The sequence below is a fragment of the Gambusia affinis genome, linkage group LG01 (genome assembly GCF_019740435.1).
Source record: "Gambusia affinis linkage group LG01, SWU_Gaff_1.0, whole genome shotgun sequence".
Lineage (NCBI taxonomy): Eukaryota > Metazoa > Chordata > Actinopteri > Cyprinodontiformes > Poeciliidae > Gambusia > Gambusia affinis.
The window spans coordinates 40,699,825-40,719,158 of record NC_057868.1 but is presented as its reverse complement, the minus strand read 5'-3'; the positions used below and the strand labels follow the sequence as shown (position 1 = coordinate 40,719,158).

The window sequence follows — 19,334 nt, the reverse complement described above, 5'->3', positions numbered from 1 at the left end:
TTCAATTTTGAGCAACCAACATTTACAATGCCTACCAAATGTTTTCACCCAATAAGATGTTCTACCCTTTTTATTTATTTTACAGTTCAATCATGATAAACAAAATTTGACATTTTTAACTTAGAAAAAAAACAACAAAAAAAAACCCAAACTTTAATGTCAAAGTAAAACCTGTTTTCATTTTGACGTAAAATTACTTTATCTACTTGGGAATTTGTGTCTATTTTTATGTATTCTTTTTAAAACCACTTTGTGAATTTGTGTATATTTATTTAGCTTTTTGTGTGTAAAACTGGATCATTTCTGACTGCTCTTGATCCAGTTGAGCGCCCGCCTGTGGTCAGATGAGGGAACTGGTTTCTCTCAGGAAGCCGTCACCGACCGCCGGGACCGAACCAGTTCCTGCTTCCGCAAACAGAGCGCTGTTCCTCAGTTTATCGGCTCATCAATGCAGCGACTGCCTTTCGCTTCCTGGCTGTGCTCTACACCCCTCTCTGTCCCGACATTTATGAGTGATTGATCCGCGACATGACGGCTAACAGCCGCTGTTCGGTCGCGGAGCCCCCGGGGCTGGAGACCCAGCGGCGGGAGATCGAGTGTCTGCTTCGGGAGAGTGAGCTCCAGGCTGGGGACAGCTGGTGAGTGTCCGCGCAGACCCGCGGAGTCATTTTGAAAGGCTCCGCCAGTGGTACAGCTGGTTTACAGTCACTACAGCAGAAGCATTCTGGTTCTGGGGTGGTTCTGGTGTCGGTTCGGGTTGTTTGGGATTTTTAACGGCTCGGCGTTTCCTGTTAGCCTAAGCTAGCTGACCGTTAGCAGTGCTAGCCGCTAATGCTAACAGGAGGAATTAAAGGGAAGTAATAACAACTTTCCGGTGGTTGTTTTTATTTATCTGAGCTGGGTTTGGTCCGGACTGGTTCCGCTAAGTCCATCTTCACATATCGATCCAACACCTCTCCCAAAGAACTTGAAATAGTCGCAAATATTTTCAGTTTCGATTCTCTTGACAGACCAGAACCTCCCTGAAGGAATCTTCTCACTTATTTCATGTTTTCTCCTTTGAAATTACAGAATAATTTCTCCATTTAATGAAATAATCAAAAACATGGATATCAATAAATTATGTGAAGCAGAAATAAATCTTAATAAATAAGATTATCATAAACAAAGTCAGTTTATTTCAAGAAAAGAATTTTAAAAAGTAAAACTTAAATAAAACAGATTATTTACATAGTGAAATGTTTCAATCTTCATGCTCTGGTCAACACAGTCATGGTAAATACTGCTAACTTGACAGTTGTCAAGCAGACTGACACTGTTGTCTGAGTAGCCAAGCAACCGGCTTCTCATACAGCTATTGCTAAATGTATTAATGGAAAGTTGAGTGGAAGGAAAAAGCGTCTCGAGAGCCCATTTAGGAGTTTGGAAGAGAATTAAAAGGTGTGGTCTGGAAATTGAACTTAGAACCAGTCAGATCAGATGAATCAACATGAAGAAATGCAGGGGTTATAGTAGCTTTATGACGGCCAGTAACTGTTCTTGTCCTTTCTGGGAGATTTTTGATCAGCTTCTCTCTTCTGATCGTCATTTTGAGACAAACTTTCAGCTCTAAGCTGAATGTTTGTTCCTGAATGTTTCTCTTCTTCTGATTTTCCACTGAGTCGGTTGTTCCAGGAATTAAGATTAAAACTGCAGAGAATCAAAGCAAATCTAATAAAAAATGACCAAAAAGGAAAAGAGACATAAACAGAAGCATCAACAAAGAGCCATAAAAACCAGACCAGATTCTACTTTCAATCTGGAAACAAACCTGATCTGACAGGAATCACAGAGTTATTTTTTACTACTTTGAAATATGAAAGGAAACAAAACCAAATGTAAATGTTGAATAAACTTGATAGTTTTAAAGGTGTTACGTGAACCTGATGCAGGTCAGAGGTCGTGTTGTTGCTGCTGGTTGGATCAGATCTGTGGTTCTTCATGTTTTCCGTCGGGATGCTGCTGCTGCAGCACCGTGACTCTGCAGGATCCTCCGCTCCCCGTCTGGTTTTACTTTCTGTTCTCCATTAATAAGTCATGAATGTCTGCTGCTTTGATTCCTGCTCCTGTTTCCATCCCAGGCGTCAAGCTTCCTCTGGTTCAGGCGTTTTCCTGCATTCAAACTGATTTATGAAGCAAAGTAATGAAAGAATAATGAGGAGGAAATGTTCTCTTCTGTGTTTTAGAATCATTGGCTGAATCCCGTCTCAGTTGAAGCTTCTCTTTACTCCAGTTTATTATTTTATGATAAACCAACAGAAAGTGGAAGAGAAGCGACCTGATGATTCAGGATTAAAAATGGTGGCCAGCAGTGAGCTAACCAGTTGAAGCGAGCCGTCACTGCTTTCAGTTTCTTCTTTTTTATTGATGATCATGTGAGGAAGAAAAACATTAACCTGCAGCAGAAATCAGTGCACAGATCCACAGATCAGGCTGGAGGATCTATTATAGATATATAACTGTGGACTCAACAGATCTAGAATAGATATAACTTTTATCGTTCCAGAAAGGGGAAATAATAAGATTTGTTTTTTATCCAGCTGTGTTGAAAAGTTAACATGTAGAACGACCAAAAACAAAAAGTTCTGGCTGGAAAAGAAACAGTTGACTTTACAGTGATGCGTTCAGGATACTGGACACACCGCCGTGATGCGTTCAGGGTGCTGGACACACCGCCGTGATGCGTTCAGGGTACTGGACACACTGCCGTGATGCGTTCAGGGTGCTGGACACACTGTCATGAGGCGTTCAGGGTGCTGGACACACCGCCGTGATGCGTTCAGGGTGCTGGACACACCGCCGTGATGCGTTCAGGGTGAAATCCTGCTTTGTTCAAAAATCCGGAAGAATTATTCAGCGTTGTGAATAATAATGCATTTTAATGCAATATATGTTTAACATTTTCACAAAGAATGGCACTAATACCTTAAAGAATATTGTTGTTTTCCATTAAATACATTTTTATGAATCAATACTCTGCTTTTTGAAGCGTCATTTTCTTTAAAAATTGAATTTCCAAAATGCATTAAACATAAAAGCTCAATTAAAATGGTCCTTTAATTTGTAAAGATACATTTAAAGTAGATATTATAGAACATTTATTTTGAAGAGTCAGGTTGCTTTTGTTGCTCTGAACAGATTTTGGACCGACGAGAAAAGTGGTTGTAAAAGTTGTTGAGCACTGGCCTAGTCAAAGTCCAGACCTAAATCTAACTGTGAAACTGATGGTACTGAGACTGAACCTGCAGTCAGAACTGAAAACAAAAGCATGCCACACTTTTCAGATTTTTATAAAAACAGATCAATGATCTTCCCATGGAAAACGTTGAACACCTGGGTTCTAGTTGGATCGATCAGAATGGATCGATCAGAATGGATCGATCAGAATGGATCGATCAGAATGGGTCCAGAGTGGCGGCTGACCCGGTCCGGTTTGGTTCTGCAGGTATGTGGTGGACCGGCGCTGGTTCGAGCAGTGGAAGGAGTTTGTGGAGAGCGGAGACCAGAACTCCTCGTCCTTCCCGGGTCAGATCGACAACACCGAGCTGTTTGAGGGTCAGTGAACGCCTCGTTGGGTTCCGTTGGGTTCTGATGGGTTCTGATGACCCGTCTCTGCCGTTTCCAGACCTGGACTCGTACCACCTGAAGGAGCGCCTGGTGGAGAACGAGGACTTCATGCTGGTTCCGGCCGCGGCCTGGCACAAGCTGCTGCAGTGGTACGGGATGGTAGACGGCCAGCCGGCGCTGGAGCGGAAGGTGAGCCCACCAGAACCGCGGCGGGGGGGTTCTGGGTCCGGACCCCTCTGACGTCTGGGTCTGCTTCAGGTGGTGGACCTGCCCAGCACCCTGAAGGTGGAGGTTTACCCGGTGGAGATCTTCCTGTGTCTCCATAGCAACATGGAGAACGTGACCAGCGCCCAGTTCAGCCGCACCGACAGCATCTGTGAGTACAGGACCGGTTCTGATCCTCTAGAACCCGCTCACAGCGAACAGAATCACCGATGAACAGCAAGCCGTTGTCAGCCTGGGGTCAAAGTTCACATCATGTTTTCTCATAATGAGTCTCAGTTTAAGGAGGTGAAGAACCAACAGAAGTGATCCAGGTGCAGAACCCGGTGGAACCGCCGACAGAACGGCCGAGTCCAGAACCAGACTGAGAACTCTGGTTCTACAAACCATCAGAATGAAATTGTAAAAATACCAGAATAAAGTCGTAACCCTGAGAAAACAAAGATCTGTTAAACTGAGGATGTTTATGCTTCATCATCTGATCAATCTGCCAATATCAGATCAATGGCAGCATTATTAGAAAAATATTAGATATCAATAAAGGTTTCTGATGATCCTTTTAGCAGGATCTTCCTTCTCTTCTCCTTCTGTGACCTTTGACCTCTGAAGTCTTTGTCAGGCAGCAGATGCTGATTGGACACGTCTGAACTCGGGCTGGTTCTAATGAACCAGATAAATATTGATCCAGCAGGCAGAACTGATATCTGTGATGCTGATTCTAATCAATAATTGATCATTTTGTGTTGCATCAGATCTGCATTTCCTGCAGGTTTGTCTAACCATCAGTGTGTGTGTGTGTGTGTGTCCAGGCGCCATCCAGACCGCCATGTGTCAGGCCTTCTCCGTTCCTCCGGGCTCTGAGTGCCGGCTCTGGATGAAAAGCTCTGACAGCAGCTGTGAGCGCCTCAGGAACGTCCAGGTCAGCGTGCTGGACGCCTGCTTGAGCTCCGGGATGGTGAGGACACACACACACACACACACACACACTGATCTCCACTCCACAGGCGACACGGTGTGTGAAATGATCGAGGAACAGAGATTTTCCACGATGAAACAAATGTCTCAAAGTTCTTGATAACCTGAGTTTGTGTGTGTGTGTGTGTGTGTGTGTGTGTGTCAGACGGTCATCATGGAGACGAGGAACGCTGACGGTACCTGGCCCAGCTCCAGACCTCAGATCATGTAAGGATGAAGTTTCTGGTTCCAGATTTCAGTTTTCTCTGGATGTTTTCTGGATCGGTTCAAATTTACAGGTTTTTGCCCCAAAGTGTCTGATCTGGAGAGATTGAGGAAACAATGGAAGGCAAATTAAACACGCTTAGAGCCAAGAAAGAAACCTTACTGTGAGGAACTGCAGGAAGTAGACGTGTACTGATAGATCAGAAAGAACATCAGGAAATGTGTTTAAGGTTTTTACAGAATTATCTCAGCCAGGTTTGATAGATCCTCAGTTTGAGTCGGGACCAAACCGGACCAAACCCGGACCAAACCCGGACCAAACCCGGCCAGAAGTTTCCTGGATCCAGACTGATGTTTGTGTTTCTGCAGGAGAAACTCTGCAGAGGAGCCGGACTCGTACCGAGGACAGCCGGGGGTCTGCGGCCTCACCAACCTGGGCAACACCTGCTTCATGAACTCCGCCCTGCAGGTCTGACACACACACACACAGTATTGGATGATTTTAGTAAATGTCTGGTTGGATTCTGGAATAAAATCCCAAAGAATCAGTTATTCAGACCTTTATTTTGGCGATCCTGTGTTTCCTGTGTGCAGTGTCTGAGCAACACCCCCCCCCTGACGGAGTACTTCCTGCGGAGCTCCTACCTGGACGAGCTGAACTTCACCAACCCTCTGGGGATGAAGGGCGAGATCGCCGAGGCCTACGCTGACATCATCAAGCAGATGTGGTCCGGCCGCCATTACTCCGTGGTGCCGCGCGTCTTCAAGGTACCGCTGGCCCACCAGGTCGCCTGTGTGTGTGTGTGTGTGTGTGACGTGCGGTCAGGTTCATGACTGGTGAGTCTCCTCCAGAGTTGGATATACAAATCCAATATAGAAGCAATATTTAAAATTTGACTGTAAGTAATTAAAGCTTCTAACAGTATAATAGCAAGAAATAATTTGAATTTAACATTTTTTAAATTGTTGGAATGTTTTCTTTGGCTGACCTCTGTTTTCCTCCACATCCATGTTTCTCTTTCCTTCTCTATCTACATTCTGTTGTAAACAAAATGTTCTTGTTTCTCATTTTCTAAAATCTTTCAGCCAAAGAAAATAATGTTTCTGTAATTTCCCCCGACTGTTTTCAGTCTTTTCAACTAGAAGAAGAGCAGCTTGTTGTGTCTGTGGGACTCAGTACTGCCCCCTATCAGTGAGGCGCAGTACTTTTTGCCTCATGCACCAATTGCCTGCTTCATTCACTCATATGATACAGCGCCCCCAGAGGTGAGGCACAGCACTGCACTGCCTCATGTGTGTGTGTGTGTGTGTGTGTGTGTGTGTGTGTGTGTGTGTGTGTGTGTGTGTGTGTGTGTGTGTGTGTGTGCAGACCAAGGTGGGCCACTTTGCATCTCAGTTCCTGGGCTACCAGCAACACGACAGCCAGGAGCTGCTGTCCTTCCTGCTGGACGGGCTCCATGAGGATCTGAACCGGGTCAAGAACAAGGAGTACATCGAGCTGCGTGACGCCGACGGCCGGCCGGACCAGGTAAGCGGCGCCGACCGAACCGCCGCCCGGTGTCTGTCTGCGTCCAGGAAACGAACTCTGTGTCTCCACAGGAAGTGGCGGAGGAGGCGTGGCGGAACCACCGACGGCGCAACGACTCGGTGATCGTCGACACGTTCCACGGCCTCTTCAAGTCCACACTGGTCTGCCCCGAGTGCCACAAAGTGTCTGTGACCTTTGACCCCTTCTGCTACCTGAGCGTCCCGCTTCCTGTCAGTAAGGAGCGCGTCATGGAGGTCTTCTTCGTCTCCCTGGACCCCCACGCCAAACCGGTGCAGGTAGGCCGCCGTGCTGCGCCGCTGCGTCCTCAGAAACACTCAGACGCTCACCGCGTTTGTCTCTGCAGCACCGGGTCGTCGTCCCCAAAGCAGGAAGAGTATCGGACCTCTGCGCCGCTCTGTCCGACATGACCAACGTCCCGCCCACTCAGGTCAGACACCACTGGACCCAAACAAACAACTCAACGTCTTTTAGATTCATCATCCTGCAGAACGCTGGATGGTGAATGTCTGGAAGACATTAAAATATGAGCTCAAACATTCTGTATGGAAGACAATTAGTGCCAGCAGAGTAAATCCTGACTTTACTCTGCTGGCATTCTGATCTCTGCTGACATCTCCACTGGCACTAATGTTCTTCCGTAGTTCTGAATCAATCATACATTGAATGTTTTTATTATTCGGCTGCTGAGCATCAGATGAGAATTCAACCTCAAAGTTTCATACAATCTGAGTAGAAATGATATAAATTATTTACCCTGTAAACTCTGACCTGACCACTAGGTGGCAGTAAGTTCCTCCCAGTTCATTCCTTGGTTTGTGTAGAAAATGCAGCTCCAGGTTTCCAGGGACAGAAAAGCTGCTTGTAATGCAAAAACCAAAAAGGATTTGTGGTTTAGTTTCTAATTCAGACGAAGTGGTTTAACGGTGGTGGAAACCCGAGTTTGAGCTCAAGGTTCTGATCCGGTTCCACAGAACCGAGCCTGAAGCTTCCTGTTCCTGCTCTGTGTTCCAGATGGTCGTCGCTGACGTCTTTAATCATCGTTTCTATAAAATCTACAACCCTGAGGAATCCCTCAGCTGCATTCTGGACCGAGACGACATCTTTGTGTGAGTAAACCAGAACCGGATCAAACCAATCAACCAGCCCTCAGGCATCTGATCGTCTGATTGGTCGGTGTGATCTGTGGTCTGATTGGTCGGTGTGATCTGATAGCAGCCGTTCCTCCTGCAGGTATGAGCTGAGTCAGCAGGACGAGGACTCGGTGCTGCTGGCGCTCTACCTGAGGGAGCGTTCCCACTACAGGGACTTCGGCTCCAGCAGCAACTCGTACGGAACCACGCTGTTCGGACACCCGCTGCTGCTCAACGTGCCGCGCAGCAGCTGCAGCCAGGAGGCGCTCTACGGCCTGTTCCTGCAGCGGCTGGCGTGAGCGACACTCTGCAGAGAGACGGGGGGGGCGGCCCGGTTTCCCTGCAGGTCTCAGCTCAATCTGTCCGGCCGTTTGCAGGCGCTACGTTCGACCTCCTGACCCCGCCGAGGAGCTGGAGGAGGAGGAAGAAGAGGAGGAAGAAGATGAAGAGGAGGAGCTGTATAAGACTCAAACCAACGGCATCAGTGATGGTGGGATGTCCAGTTTTTCAGAAACACAGGAAGTTCTGCTGATTCCAGCCCAGAGAAACTCTGTTATTATAAATATTAAATTTAATATCAGCTTTTCTTCATAAAAATTCAATTCAGTTCAAAAATCTTTTATTTATCCCAACAGGATAAATAAATGATCTCCAGTAGCAGTCAGTCTGATGAGGCCTCTGACTGAAGACTGTGGCTGTATGACTGTCATTGTTCTGGTCCATAACTTTTCATACGCAGCGCCGGATCTGCGAGCTTCTAGTTTTATGAGACAAAACTGAAAAGATATAAAGAATTAAACAGATTTAGGTTCAAATGTTCTAATTTATTAAATGTGAATAAATCAAACTACAACTTTTAAATCAAAACCGACCAACAAAAATATTAGATCCTGGACGAAGGGATCACTGTCTGTTGTCATGGTAACCAGACAACAGACTCTTTGACTAACACTGTAAATTAAACCCAAATCTGCTTTTAACTGCTTTATTAAAACCTGACAGAATTCAGAAGGTATTTTAAAAAAACATAAATATTGACATAAATCCAGTTTTTATTGCTGAAAACAGATTTAATATTTTTAAATTTTCTTCTGAATAATAGAATCTTTTCATTTCAGAAGGAAACATTAAAACAACCTGGTGAAATTTTGGATCTAAAAGTTTTTTACCTAAAATACTTCATGATTAGATTATTGTTGAGTAGAAAAAATAAAATTCAACATTTTGGTGATTTTTACTTTTTAAAAATATATTCTTTTAATAATAGTAATAAAATCCTGACTTCCTGTGTCCTCAGATGAGCGGAATGTCTCGAAGACGGCCGGACCCTCAGAACCAGAACCGTGCTGCAGCAACGCATCTCCAAACGGCCCAACAGATGGCCCCGCCCCAGACCCCGCCCCCTCGGGTCCCATCGCCGCAGCAGGTGACCCCCCTCCTGGGGTCAACCACGGACTGGACTCTCTGGACCAGGGAGACACCGAGGTCGGGAACGGCTCCCTGAACCCGACCGCCGGCAACCCCGACGGCCTGAGCGCCGGCGGCGACCTGGGAGCCGACGGCGAAGCGGACGGGAACGCCGAGCTGCCAGGAGAGGCAGCGCAGCATCATCGAGAAACCACCGAAGAAGAAAACGAGGAGGACAAGCAGGAGGAAGCCCGCTCCCCCAGTCCTCCAGCCAATGACTGTCCAGCAAAGAGGCGGGCGTGTCGCAAGAGGAGGCGGAGCCTGTTCACCATCCAGGCCGTCAACTCCAACGGGACGACCGAGAGAGGGATGGGAGAGGGAGGGAGCGCCGTGTCCTTCAGCTGTGGGTTTCTCTCTCTCACTCACACACACACTCACACACACACACACACTCACACACACACTCACTAGGTGTTTATGCAGCTTTATGGTGGAGCTGCTGGAGTTTCCTGTTCCTCCTGATCTCAGGATTCAGTTTCTCTGTGAAACTCGATGAATCAAAACTCAGTGAAAACTCCGACCTGAATATGTGGGCAGTGTTCGATGTTACTGAGGTTCTACTCAGCTTTTATTTTTATTAAAGCTGTGAAAACAAAGATTTGATCCGGTGGGAACAGAAAGTGATCAAATAAGATCCTAAACTCATCTGAAGAACTGAAAGAGATGTTCTGGATTACTGCCCTCTAGTGGTGTGACTGGGTAAACCAGCCAGGTACAAATAACTAATTTTTAATTCTGGATATTTAAAAGGTTTTCTAGTTCCAGTGTGAAAAGTTTATTAATAAGCCATTATTAGATCAATAACTGATCATTTTTCTCAGTAATTTGTGTTGTTCTTCTGATGGGTTCTGGTTCTGGTTCTGGTTCTGCAGCTCAGCCGTACGTGGCCATCGACTGGGACCCCGACATGAAGAAGAGGTTCTACAACGAAAACGAAGCCGAGGTCAGTCTGATTCCTTATCGCCATGGAAACGTGTAGATGTGCCGCTCACGCTCCCTGTGGCCCGCAGCGCTACGTGAAGCACGGCAGCATGGAGGTGCCGCAGCAGCAGACCACCGTCCAGCTGCAGCAGTGCATCGAGCTCTTCACCACCGTGGAAACGCTGGAGGAGGAGAATCCATGGTAACCAGCTGCTGCTGCCGCCACAAACAACCTGCTTTTTACATTCCTGAGGTTTAGTATTGACCGATAAGATGCAGGAAAAACTGATTCAGATGTTTCTGATGTTAAACAGACATAAATACACTGAATTATACATTTAATTAATAACTGAACCAGTTCAGCAATTAATCCATCAACATCTTTGGTCAAATGTGGAAAAACAAATTGAATTTGTTCAGAGGAAATACGATTAGTTATCAATATAAATCAATAATACAGCACAGAACTAGACTGAATAGATCTGTCATTCCAAAACCCGATATCACAGATATTAATATTAAATCGGTGCATCTCTAGTGCAAACCTCTGCAGGCTCTGACTGGTTCTGATCCGGTCTGTGGTTCCAGGTACTGCCCGGTGTGTAAGAAGCACCAGCTGGCCACCAAGAAGCTGGACCTGTGGTCACTGCCAGAGGTTCTGATCATCCACCTCAAGCGGTTCTCCTACACCAAGTTCACCAGAGAGAAACTGGACACCATCGTGGATTTCCCCCTCAGGTACCGACACACACACACACACACTGGGCCGAGCCGGACCCGGAACCGCCGCCGGGTCACTGCAACACTCCTGCTGCTCCAGAACCTCCAGAGGCTGCGGGCCACCGTTTCCTCTTCAGGTTCCTAACCCGACCTGCAGCAGAACCGGAGCCGGACTCGCAGTCGGTCCGGTTCTTTCTTGTTAGTTTCAGATGTTTTCGGTTCATTTTCAGCTTTATTCATATTTAATTTCCCAGCAGGAACCGGTTCTGCTTCTGGTTTCATGAACCGCTCAGCCTCTGTTACCATGGAAACGTCTCCATTAAACTCACCGTCCAACACAGTAGAAGAAGAAATACAGACCGACTCTTTAATGTAATTTATGAAGTAAAAATGTCCAGATGTGGAGATGAAATAATTCAGATTTTATTTTGTTTTGCGAAGCGACAGAATTTATAAATTCAGGTTTTATAAAGTCTGAAACAGAAAACAGTTTTTATCACCACGTTTCATAATTTAACCATCTGAATAAACATCCATACATAAAGAGGAGAAACTTTCCAGGCTGAACTGGATCTGTGGATCCTAACTGGGCCAATCAGAACCGGGTCAGAACCTGATCAGATCAGAACCGGGTCAGAACCTCCTGCTGTGGTTGCAGAGACCTGGACTTCTCGGACTTCCTGCTGAGGAAAGGCGTTTCGCCAGAGGAGCCGCCGAGTCGCTACGACCTCATCGCCGTGTCCAATCACTACGGAGGACTCCGAGACGGACACTGTGAGTGCCGTGGCGGCCATGTTGGATCTCCTTCCTGCTGGTCACATGACCTCATCCTCTGTGTGTGTGTGTGTGTGTGTGTGTGTGTGTGTGTGTGTGTGCGTGCAGACACCAGCTACGCCCAGAACAAGGACAACGGTCAGTGGTACTACTTTGATGACAGCAAGGTGACGTACGCTTCCCAGGACCAGATTGTGGTCAGTATCCCTCCGCTGTGCTTTAGGGGACAGGAAGTGACATCACTTTGTGACCTGCTGAACTGGAATCTCAGCTGTTTGTTATCCAAACCAGTTCTGGAAAAGTTCTGGACTGGTTTTAGACAGAGTAGATGTAACATTTAAACTAGTCTGAAAGATTTACTGGTTACTGAATGAAAATCTAATCAGTTAAATCTATAATTTCAAAACGGTTTGTACTGTATGCTTTTATTTTGTAAATAAATGGATATGTTTCCTTCCAGTTTTCACGTGAAACTTCACCAAAAACTTTTAAAGTGTCACAAAAAAACAAAACAGTGATGCGCAGTGTGATGTCATCAGATGTTGACGCTGTGCAGGGCTGCACTAAACAGGAAGTGGTCATAGTTAGCTGGGCGACACGTCGCAGGACCATGGAGGAAGTTCTGAGGTTTTCTATCTGGTGCCTCTGGTAAGGCACAGACCCACCAGTAGGTGGCAGCGTTGGGTCTCATTCAGTAAAAAAAACGTCTCAAGCTAATGTAGAAACATTTTCATAAAATTGAAGAAATTATTTAGAATTTTCTCGTTTCCATCGACATTTTTAATGTCACATTAAAAAATGTGACATTAAAAAACCCGATGCGGCTGGAAAAGTTACTAGGATATAATCGCTTCATATCAGTCTATTGATAATTATTGATTAGTTTTTTGTTTTAAATAAATGTTTGATATTTCCAGTTTCATTCAGTTTTTAGGTTTGTTTTTTATTTCTAAGCAGTTTTGAGGCGAAACCTGAAACTGTTGCTGCATCAGTTACTCAACAGGTTGTTGCTAGGTAACCAAAGTGAAGAGTTCAGACGCATCATCTATTGATACTGTTGATATTTATTATTGATTTATTGTCCACTTCCAGTGATTGTTCTGTCTGTTACCAACGTGTTTCCCGTTTTGTCCCGCAGACCCATGCTGCCTACGTCTTGTTCTACCACCGACAGGATAAGATCAGGAAGCCCACGCTGCCCGCCCCCTCCATAAGCTCCGCCTCCGCCTCACAACCTGCCAACGACATCACAGAGGCGGGCGCCGCCCCTTCCTGTGGCTCCATGGAAACGGACTGAACGTCTTGCTTTTCTTTCTTTGACTCTGGACACTCAGGTTGATTCTGCTTGATTTGGACCCAACCCCGTCTGGACCCGCGGGTTCAGATGGAGGAAACGGCCCGAAGCCTTTAAGACGCTCTGAAAGCGAGTTTATTTCTCTTTAATAAAACAACAACATTCCACTGAACGCCTGTTTTTACTGCGGGCTGAAAGGGTTCAGTCCGTTTTCTCCTCTGGAATAAAACGTCTCATGATTTTCTGTAAACTTCACTTGATTTTTAGGAAGAAGTCGTCCGGTTCTGGTGAGCAGAACCCGGGCCAATTATTTCTAATGACACTGTCAGGGATTTTAAACATCTGTTTGTACATTTAGCTTTTCTCCAGATATTTATTTGTAATGAATTCTCTAGATGATTGGCTGGTGACTGGATTTATTTTCATATTTATAGATGAGCTTTATAGAGTCGTATTAATCCGGCGGACGGCTGTACAGTATTTTTGTAAGTAATGTGAGATGAATGGTTTCAGTGGTGGGTGGAGCAGCTGGGAACGCTGGGCCCATTTCTTTCTTTGTCTTCCTGTCAAATATCAGAGGAAATTATTTTATTGTACTTCTAATCTTTTGATATGAATTAAAGGATTATCACCACCAGAGGGCGACGTTTCCAACTCATTCAGAGGGAATCGATAGAAGAAGCACAGAAATAAATAAATGAAGTAAAGAAAAGTTAAATGGATCAAATTCAGACATTTAAAGTTTTTATTTTTGTTCAAAGAACCACAAATATTTTTATCCAGAAATCTGGGTCAGACTGGATCAAGGTCTGGTCTCTGCTACAGACTCTGGGGTTAAAGGTCAGGCCTGTCTGGTGGCTTTTCCAGACCATTGTCACCATGGTAACTGGACCAGGTTCTGGTACCAGCTTCAGAAAACCCAGCAGGAGCCATGGAGGCCCAGATCATCACATCTCTTGGTTTTATTCTGTTCTGCCTCCCACACTTTTTCCTTCCACAGAACTTTACAGAATTGTGATTTCTAATGACAACAGAACCAGACTCCAGATTTATTCCAGAAAGTGTAAAACAGAATCTGAACCAAACATTTAGAATTATCTGAAGGTTCTGTTGGATTTTCTTCCAGAACCTCTGGACGCCGGTCCGGATCAGCGGTTCTCCAGGTTTCCTCAAGGGTCCGGTCCGATTGTTCCCCTTTTGTCAGATGTTCAGATTCTGTTTCAGACCTTCATGAACCCCAGAGACCCGCTTATCAGAACCTCAACGGGCCACAGTGGGATATGAGTCACAGGAAGGAGAACCGTCCGGTTCTGTCCAGAGGACCGGGTCAGGTCCGGATCAGAACCACTTATTGGCGCTGAAGATTCCTCCAAAGTTCAGGTCTCTGGACATGAGCTCCTCCTCCACGCTCTCCAGCGCCCACCGGTGGTTCACCACCTCCAGCGCCTCCCACTCGCTCTGAAACGGGTCAAACCGGGTCGGAGCGTTACGCAGCACCCAAAGCTGGGTGCACTCTGAGCTGCCTCACCTTAAAAGCCTTGTTGGGGTCAGGGGGCATCGCCATGACAGCGCCGGTCATCTGGTCCTGCATGATCCGTGATTGGTCAGCAGCTGTGGAGGAAACGGACCAATCAGAGAGCTTCATTCTGACGCATCATCAATCAGGAAAAAACTGGTTTCAGGAAAAACCATGTATGAAACTAAATTTAAATATGTACAACTTCACAGGCGGAAGGAACAAAAATCAAACATTTAAAATAAATATTGGAGCAAAAGAGAAAATAAACTGAAACATGAAAAAAAAAATATATTTTTCTTTTTCCAGTTTTCACTTTTCCTGTTTCTATTTTTTCTCCTTTTAATTTTTTCCACATGCTGATATAAATTGGTTTGCTGCCTGAATATTGTCCAACGCTTCCAGAACCAGAACCAGAACCAGAACCAGAACCAGAACCCACCGTTGTCCTGGCCCAGGATCAGCGAGTACATGCTCCGCAGGCCGAACACGTTCAGGAAGTACCAGGAGGCCGAGCTCACCCTGCACACCAAACACAAGCTGAACAGAACCGGCCGGGTCGGGAAGGTCCGGTTCTGTTGGGTCGGGTCCTCACCAGGAGGCGTCCAGTGACAGCAGGTCGATTCCTCTCTGCAGCATCGGTTTGAACCGCAGCGTCAGCGGGAACGGAACCTTGGCTGGAAATCAGACGGTTCTGGTTTTAAACCTGGCCACCGGTCAGAACCGGGTCAGAACCACCAGGAGGAGGAAACTCACTGATGACGAAGCCGGAAAAGGCCCAGTTGATCCATCCCCCGATCAGAATCATGGGCAGAACGTTGGTCAGGTTTCCCTTCATCATGTCCGTCAGCATGCTGGTGTCTGCAACAGAACCGGGTCAGCAGAACCGGGTCGGGACGCAGCAACAGAACCGGGCTGGGTGAGGTCCAACGGGGCGACTCACCTGTCATGGGGTTCTTAGGAACCACCTTCCTCTTGACCCTCTTGAAGAAACCGGTTTCTGCATCGTTAAAGTACTGCTTCCTCATGAAGAACGACTGAAACGGGTCAGAACCGACGGTCCGATCAGAATGGAACCAATCAGAACAGATCGGGTCAGAACCGACGGTCCGATCAGAATGGAACCAATCGGGTCAGAACCGACGGTCCGATTGGGACAGAACCGTTGCTTCAAATAGAGGAAATCTTAAGAAATGGATCTGAACATTTGAAAACGATTTAGAAACATCAGGGAGGTCAAAGATCATGCATGGTAGGAGGACATCACAAATATCTCAGTTTTAATTTTAAAAAGTGATAAATTACTTTTCTGATTTTAATTACAAAATAAAGTCAGAATGTTTAAAGAAAAAAATGATGAATTAAAGTTTTTAATATCCGACATGAACAAGTGGAACCGTCTGGTTCTTTCTACCAAAAACATTCAGTCGTTTTAAAGTTCTGATCCGGATATTTATTTAATACTGAAGTGTTTATGTTTATTTATTTAGCGGTGATCCACAACAGATATCTTTTAAAAATTATTTTAATTGATTTTCTTATTTTTAAACCTGATATAAAGTTTAACTTACATTCTCAGCATTTTAATTCAATAAATCTTCTTTTTTGAGTTGAAGTCGTCATAAATCTTTTATGTTCATGTTTTCACTCAAATTTTATTTTTTAGCACCGCAGTCAACATTACAATGTTTCCTGATTAGGTTTAGTCTGGATTTAGAGGAGTTTCTGACATTTTGGAGTTTTCTTCCAGATTTGTGTCACATAGAAGCTGAAAGCTGCTTCTCCATGTTTGGTTCTGGGATGCAGCCTTCCTGCTGAGGTAAAGTTCTGAGTTTTCCGGATCACGATCCTCCGATCCGAGGGAATAAAACGAATTTCCTCTGAGGTCGGGTTCTGACCCGGCCGGTTCAAACAGACAGAACCAGAGGCGGTCCAGCAGACAGGAAGTGAGGCGATCTGTTTACCTGTCGGGGGATGTACTTCCCGTTCTCCCGGAGGACGCGGCTGCGCAGCAACACCTGGCTGGAGACAGAGCGTCAGAACCAGGCGGTTCTGGTCCAAACAGAACTGGGCCGTCCGGACCCTCACCTGTCAGACACCTGCTCCAGGTCCAGCTTCCTGTCGCTGCTCAGCAGCTGGCTCACGTAGTGGCGCAGGACGCCGACGAAGAAGGTGATGAAGACGATGGGCAGGACGACCCACATCCTGATGCTGGAGTCCAGCAGGAGCTCCGGGCCGGCCATCGGTTCTGACCCGGCAGGCGGAGCGAGGGAGGAGGCTGCTGGGGGAGACAAAGTCCATCTGACAGTGAAACACTTTCACTCATTCAGAGTGAAAGTGTCTTCTACTTCCTGGTTTGTACAATTATTCAGATGTTTCCATGACAACCAAAGATTATTCAGCACATTTTATGGCCAGAATTTAGGGCCTCTGAAGTTCTGACTCCATCTGGTAAATTTCACATTTTCACACCAAACTTTTTTCTTCCACTCAACTTTCCCCTGATATATTCAGATACAGAACTTTGAACAACCAGCTGCGTTACCAATTATTTGTATGGAACCAAGTAGGGGCCATAACATTTGTTAAAAAAAGTTTGGTTTTTTTCACTGAAAATAAATAAATAAATAAAAAATCCCAGTAAAATCTAAGGAGGGTTTATTTTGTCCAGCTGCTGAGTGAAGCTTTTACTGTCATCTAAAGTCCAGATGTTACAGAAAACACAGAATAGCATAACAGAGAAGTTTAAGACGAAATAAAACCTGAAAATGACAAAAAATAAAATCAGAGTCTTAAAAGAAAAAAAATGAGTTCTGATCCTTAAAAATTGTTTCCCAGTTTCTATCTTTTTTCTTAGCAAACTTTTTGTCCCCATTTTAAATCGTTAATTTAGTTGATAAAATTCCCTCTCCGTTCTCTTAAAGCTGACTTTATCCGTGCTGCTTGCACATGTTCAGCTCTACTTTCTACTATCTTTGGATGCAGCGATTTGAATCACCAGCTTCTTTAAAAGTGACTATTTGTGGTTAAAACTCCTGGTGGAGATCTGCCAGGAATCTTTCTCATTTTGTCTTCAAGAGAACATTTCCGGACTGAAAATGATTTAAGTTAATATTGAAAAGTATTCGCAGATGTAAAAAAATCTTTATAAGAGTTTCACTTTATAAATGAACAATATTCCACAATATTCCGTTTTATTGAGGCCAGTTTTAGTTCTAGTGGTCAGCAGCAGGTGGCCTCAGTTTCTCCCACCTGCTGAAGTTTCAAAACAAACTGGAAGCTAGCCCGGCTAGCCCGGCTAGCTCGCCTGCTAGCTCGGTTTAAATCAGCTCCGTTTAGAGGAGAAACTGCAGATAAACTCCTCCACCGACGAGCCTCAAACACCGAACACTCACCTCATTCACCAACTTTCTCCCGACTCCTCAAACGTCCTCCGCTGCGTCTGGTACTCATCCACATCCGGTTTAAACGGAAACACCGTCATACTGGCGCCGTTGCGTAGCAGATAAGACCTGTATGCTACCACATCCGCCATGTTGTGAGTGTCATTTTCCTCTTTAGCATTCTTGCTAAATTGGGTAGAAGAAGCGCTAAATTTTTACGTTCAGCTAAATTTGACTAATCGTTGTCATAAACAATGATATAAATATATATATATAAATAATAGCGTTTACTTAAACAAAAATTACATGTTAGGTTAAAAAAAAAAACAGAACAATTCGGGAAGTGTGATTTACGCAAAGATAGATTCCCCTTGATTTTTATGGAGACGGATGCTGCCCAAACTGGCATTAACAAATGAAAGGCTTGACAAAATAGTTTATTTGCGAAATATTAGACCCAAAAATGAGCAATGTTCCTAACTTATATGATTTCACTGTTTGACAATAATTATCATTATCTTTGCACTCCATTTTGTTAATTAGTTTCAGTTTCCATTATTTTCTCATTTTTTCATGAATTGTATTCATCTATTTATTTTACATTTCTGTGACCTTTTTTTTTTTTTAAAAAAACAAAAACAAAAATAAAACATGCAATCTTTTTTCTATTGTAATATTTCCTATTTTCTCTTTTGTCCATTTCTTTACGGATTTTAACTTTCTTTACTTTTCCTTGAGACTCTGCAAATGCACAAATGATAAAACAGGAGCAGAGCTGGAGAGTTGAAAATAAAGCAATGTAAGATGAAAAAAGTTAAGAAAAATTAAATACAGAAAAATAGAAAAAAAATTTAAACAAAAATGAATATTAAAAAATTAGAACATAATTGTAAACAATTAGAAAACTAATGAAACCATAAAATTTAAAACAAAAAGGAAAATTAATTAATAATGGTAGTGTTACATAAATAATGTTGAAAATGATGCACAATAATTGTAGATTATAAATGAAGTGAATGTAATAAGAGTTGGGACTGAAACCGTTTCAGTTCAGTTAAAGACCACCGTGTTAAAAAACGACGACACAAACAGGAAACGTTTCCATCCACATGAACAGATTTTTATATTTTTAGAGCAATAAATATTTCCACTTTGTTCATATTTCTGCCATTTCAAAAACAAAGTACAAGTAATATATATTTATGTACACAGCTAAAATCTTCCAAACATAATTTTTAAAATAATGTTGTCTCTGTTGGACACATATTTGACACTTTACTCGTACAATTTTACAAGAACTATTGCAGTCTCTCTTTTTGCTCTACATTATAAACAAGAACTGATTTCTCTCCATGAAGCGGTCCGCTCCAAACGGGCCGGACCGCCGGTCACCCGTCCCCATAACGACACAAACAACCGGCCGTCTTCACGTGGGAGGCAGAAGAGTCTGAGCTTTAAGGGAAGCAGATCTGATCGGCTGTTTTAGTTTAGTTTTAAAGGTTCCCGTCTTTCCTGCAGCGGTCAGACCGGATCTGCTTCTAGGGAATAAAATAAAAATGAACTCAGGCCTTCT

The 19,334-nt window shown here is 44.4% G+C and overlaps 2 protein-coding genes across 3 annotated transcripts; one reads left to right on the top strand and one right to left on the bottom strand.

Moving 5' to 3' along the window:
- Positions 1–294: 294 nt before the first annotated feature.
- On the top strand, positions 295–13,501 carry usp11 (ubiquitin specific peptidase 11). Its single transcript, XM_044120410.1, has 21 exons — positions 295–638; positions 3,485–3,594; positions 3,665–3,795; positions 3,865–3,982; positions 4,638–4,783; positions 4,949–5,010; positions 5,377–5,476; positions 5,602–5,775; positions 6,377–6,535; positions 6,607–6,831; positions 6,900–6,983; positions 7,568–7,662; positions 7,787–7,981; positions 8,064–8,176; positions 8,984–9,496; positions 10,026–10,096; positions 10,164–10,276; positions 10,663–10,812; positions 11,453–11,568; positions 11,677–11,765; positions 12,707–13,501. Exons 1-21 carry the CDS (start codon positions 529–531, stop codon positions 12,863–12,865), a joined length of 3,033 nt encoding a protein of 1,010 aa, XP_043976345.1. The 5' UTR covers positions 295–528; the 3' UTR covers positions 12,866–13,501.
- Positions 13,502–13,593: 92 nt separating this feature from the next.
- Positions 13,594–17,906, bottom strand: zgc:86609 (ER membrane protein complex subunit 3-like). Of its 2 annotated transcripts, none has more exons than XM_044120535.1 (9): positions 17,774–17,906; positions 16,467–16,659; positions 16,343–16,400; positions 15,322–15,415; positions 15,135–15,239; positions 14,974–15,055; positions 14,821–14,900; positions 14,391–14,473; positions 13,594–14,320 (listed from the first exon to the last, which is right to left on the bottom strand). In XM_044120535.1, exons 2-9 carry the CDS (start codon positions 16,619–16,621, stop codon positions 14,201–14,203), a joined length of 777 nt encoding a protein of 258 aa, XP_043976470.1. In that variant the 5' UTR covers positions 16,622–16,659; positions 17,774–17,906; the 3' UTR covers positions 13,594–14,200. The 2 variants fall into 2 exon arrangements, with proteins under 2 accessions (XP_043976470.1, XP_043976553.1); XM_044120618.1 differs by having other exon boundaries at positions 16,467–16,656; positions 17,774–17,872.
- Between the last annotated feature and the right edge of the window lie 1,428 nt (positions 17,907–19,334).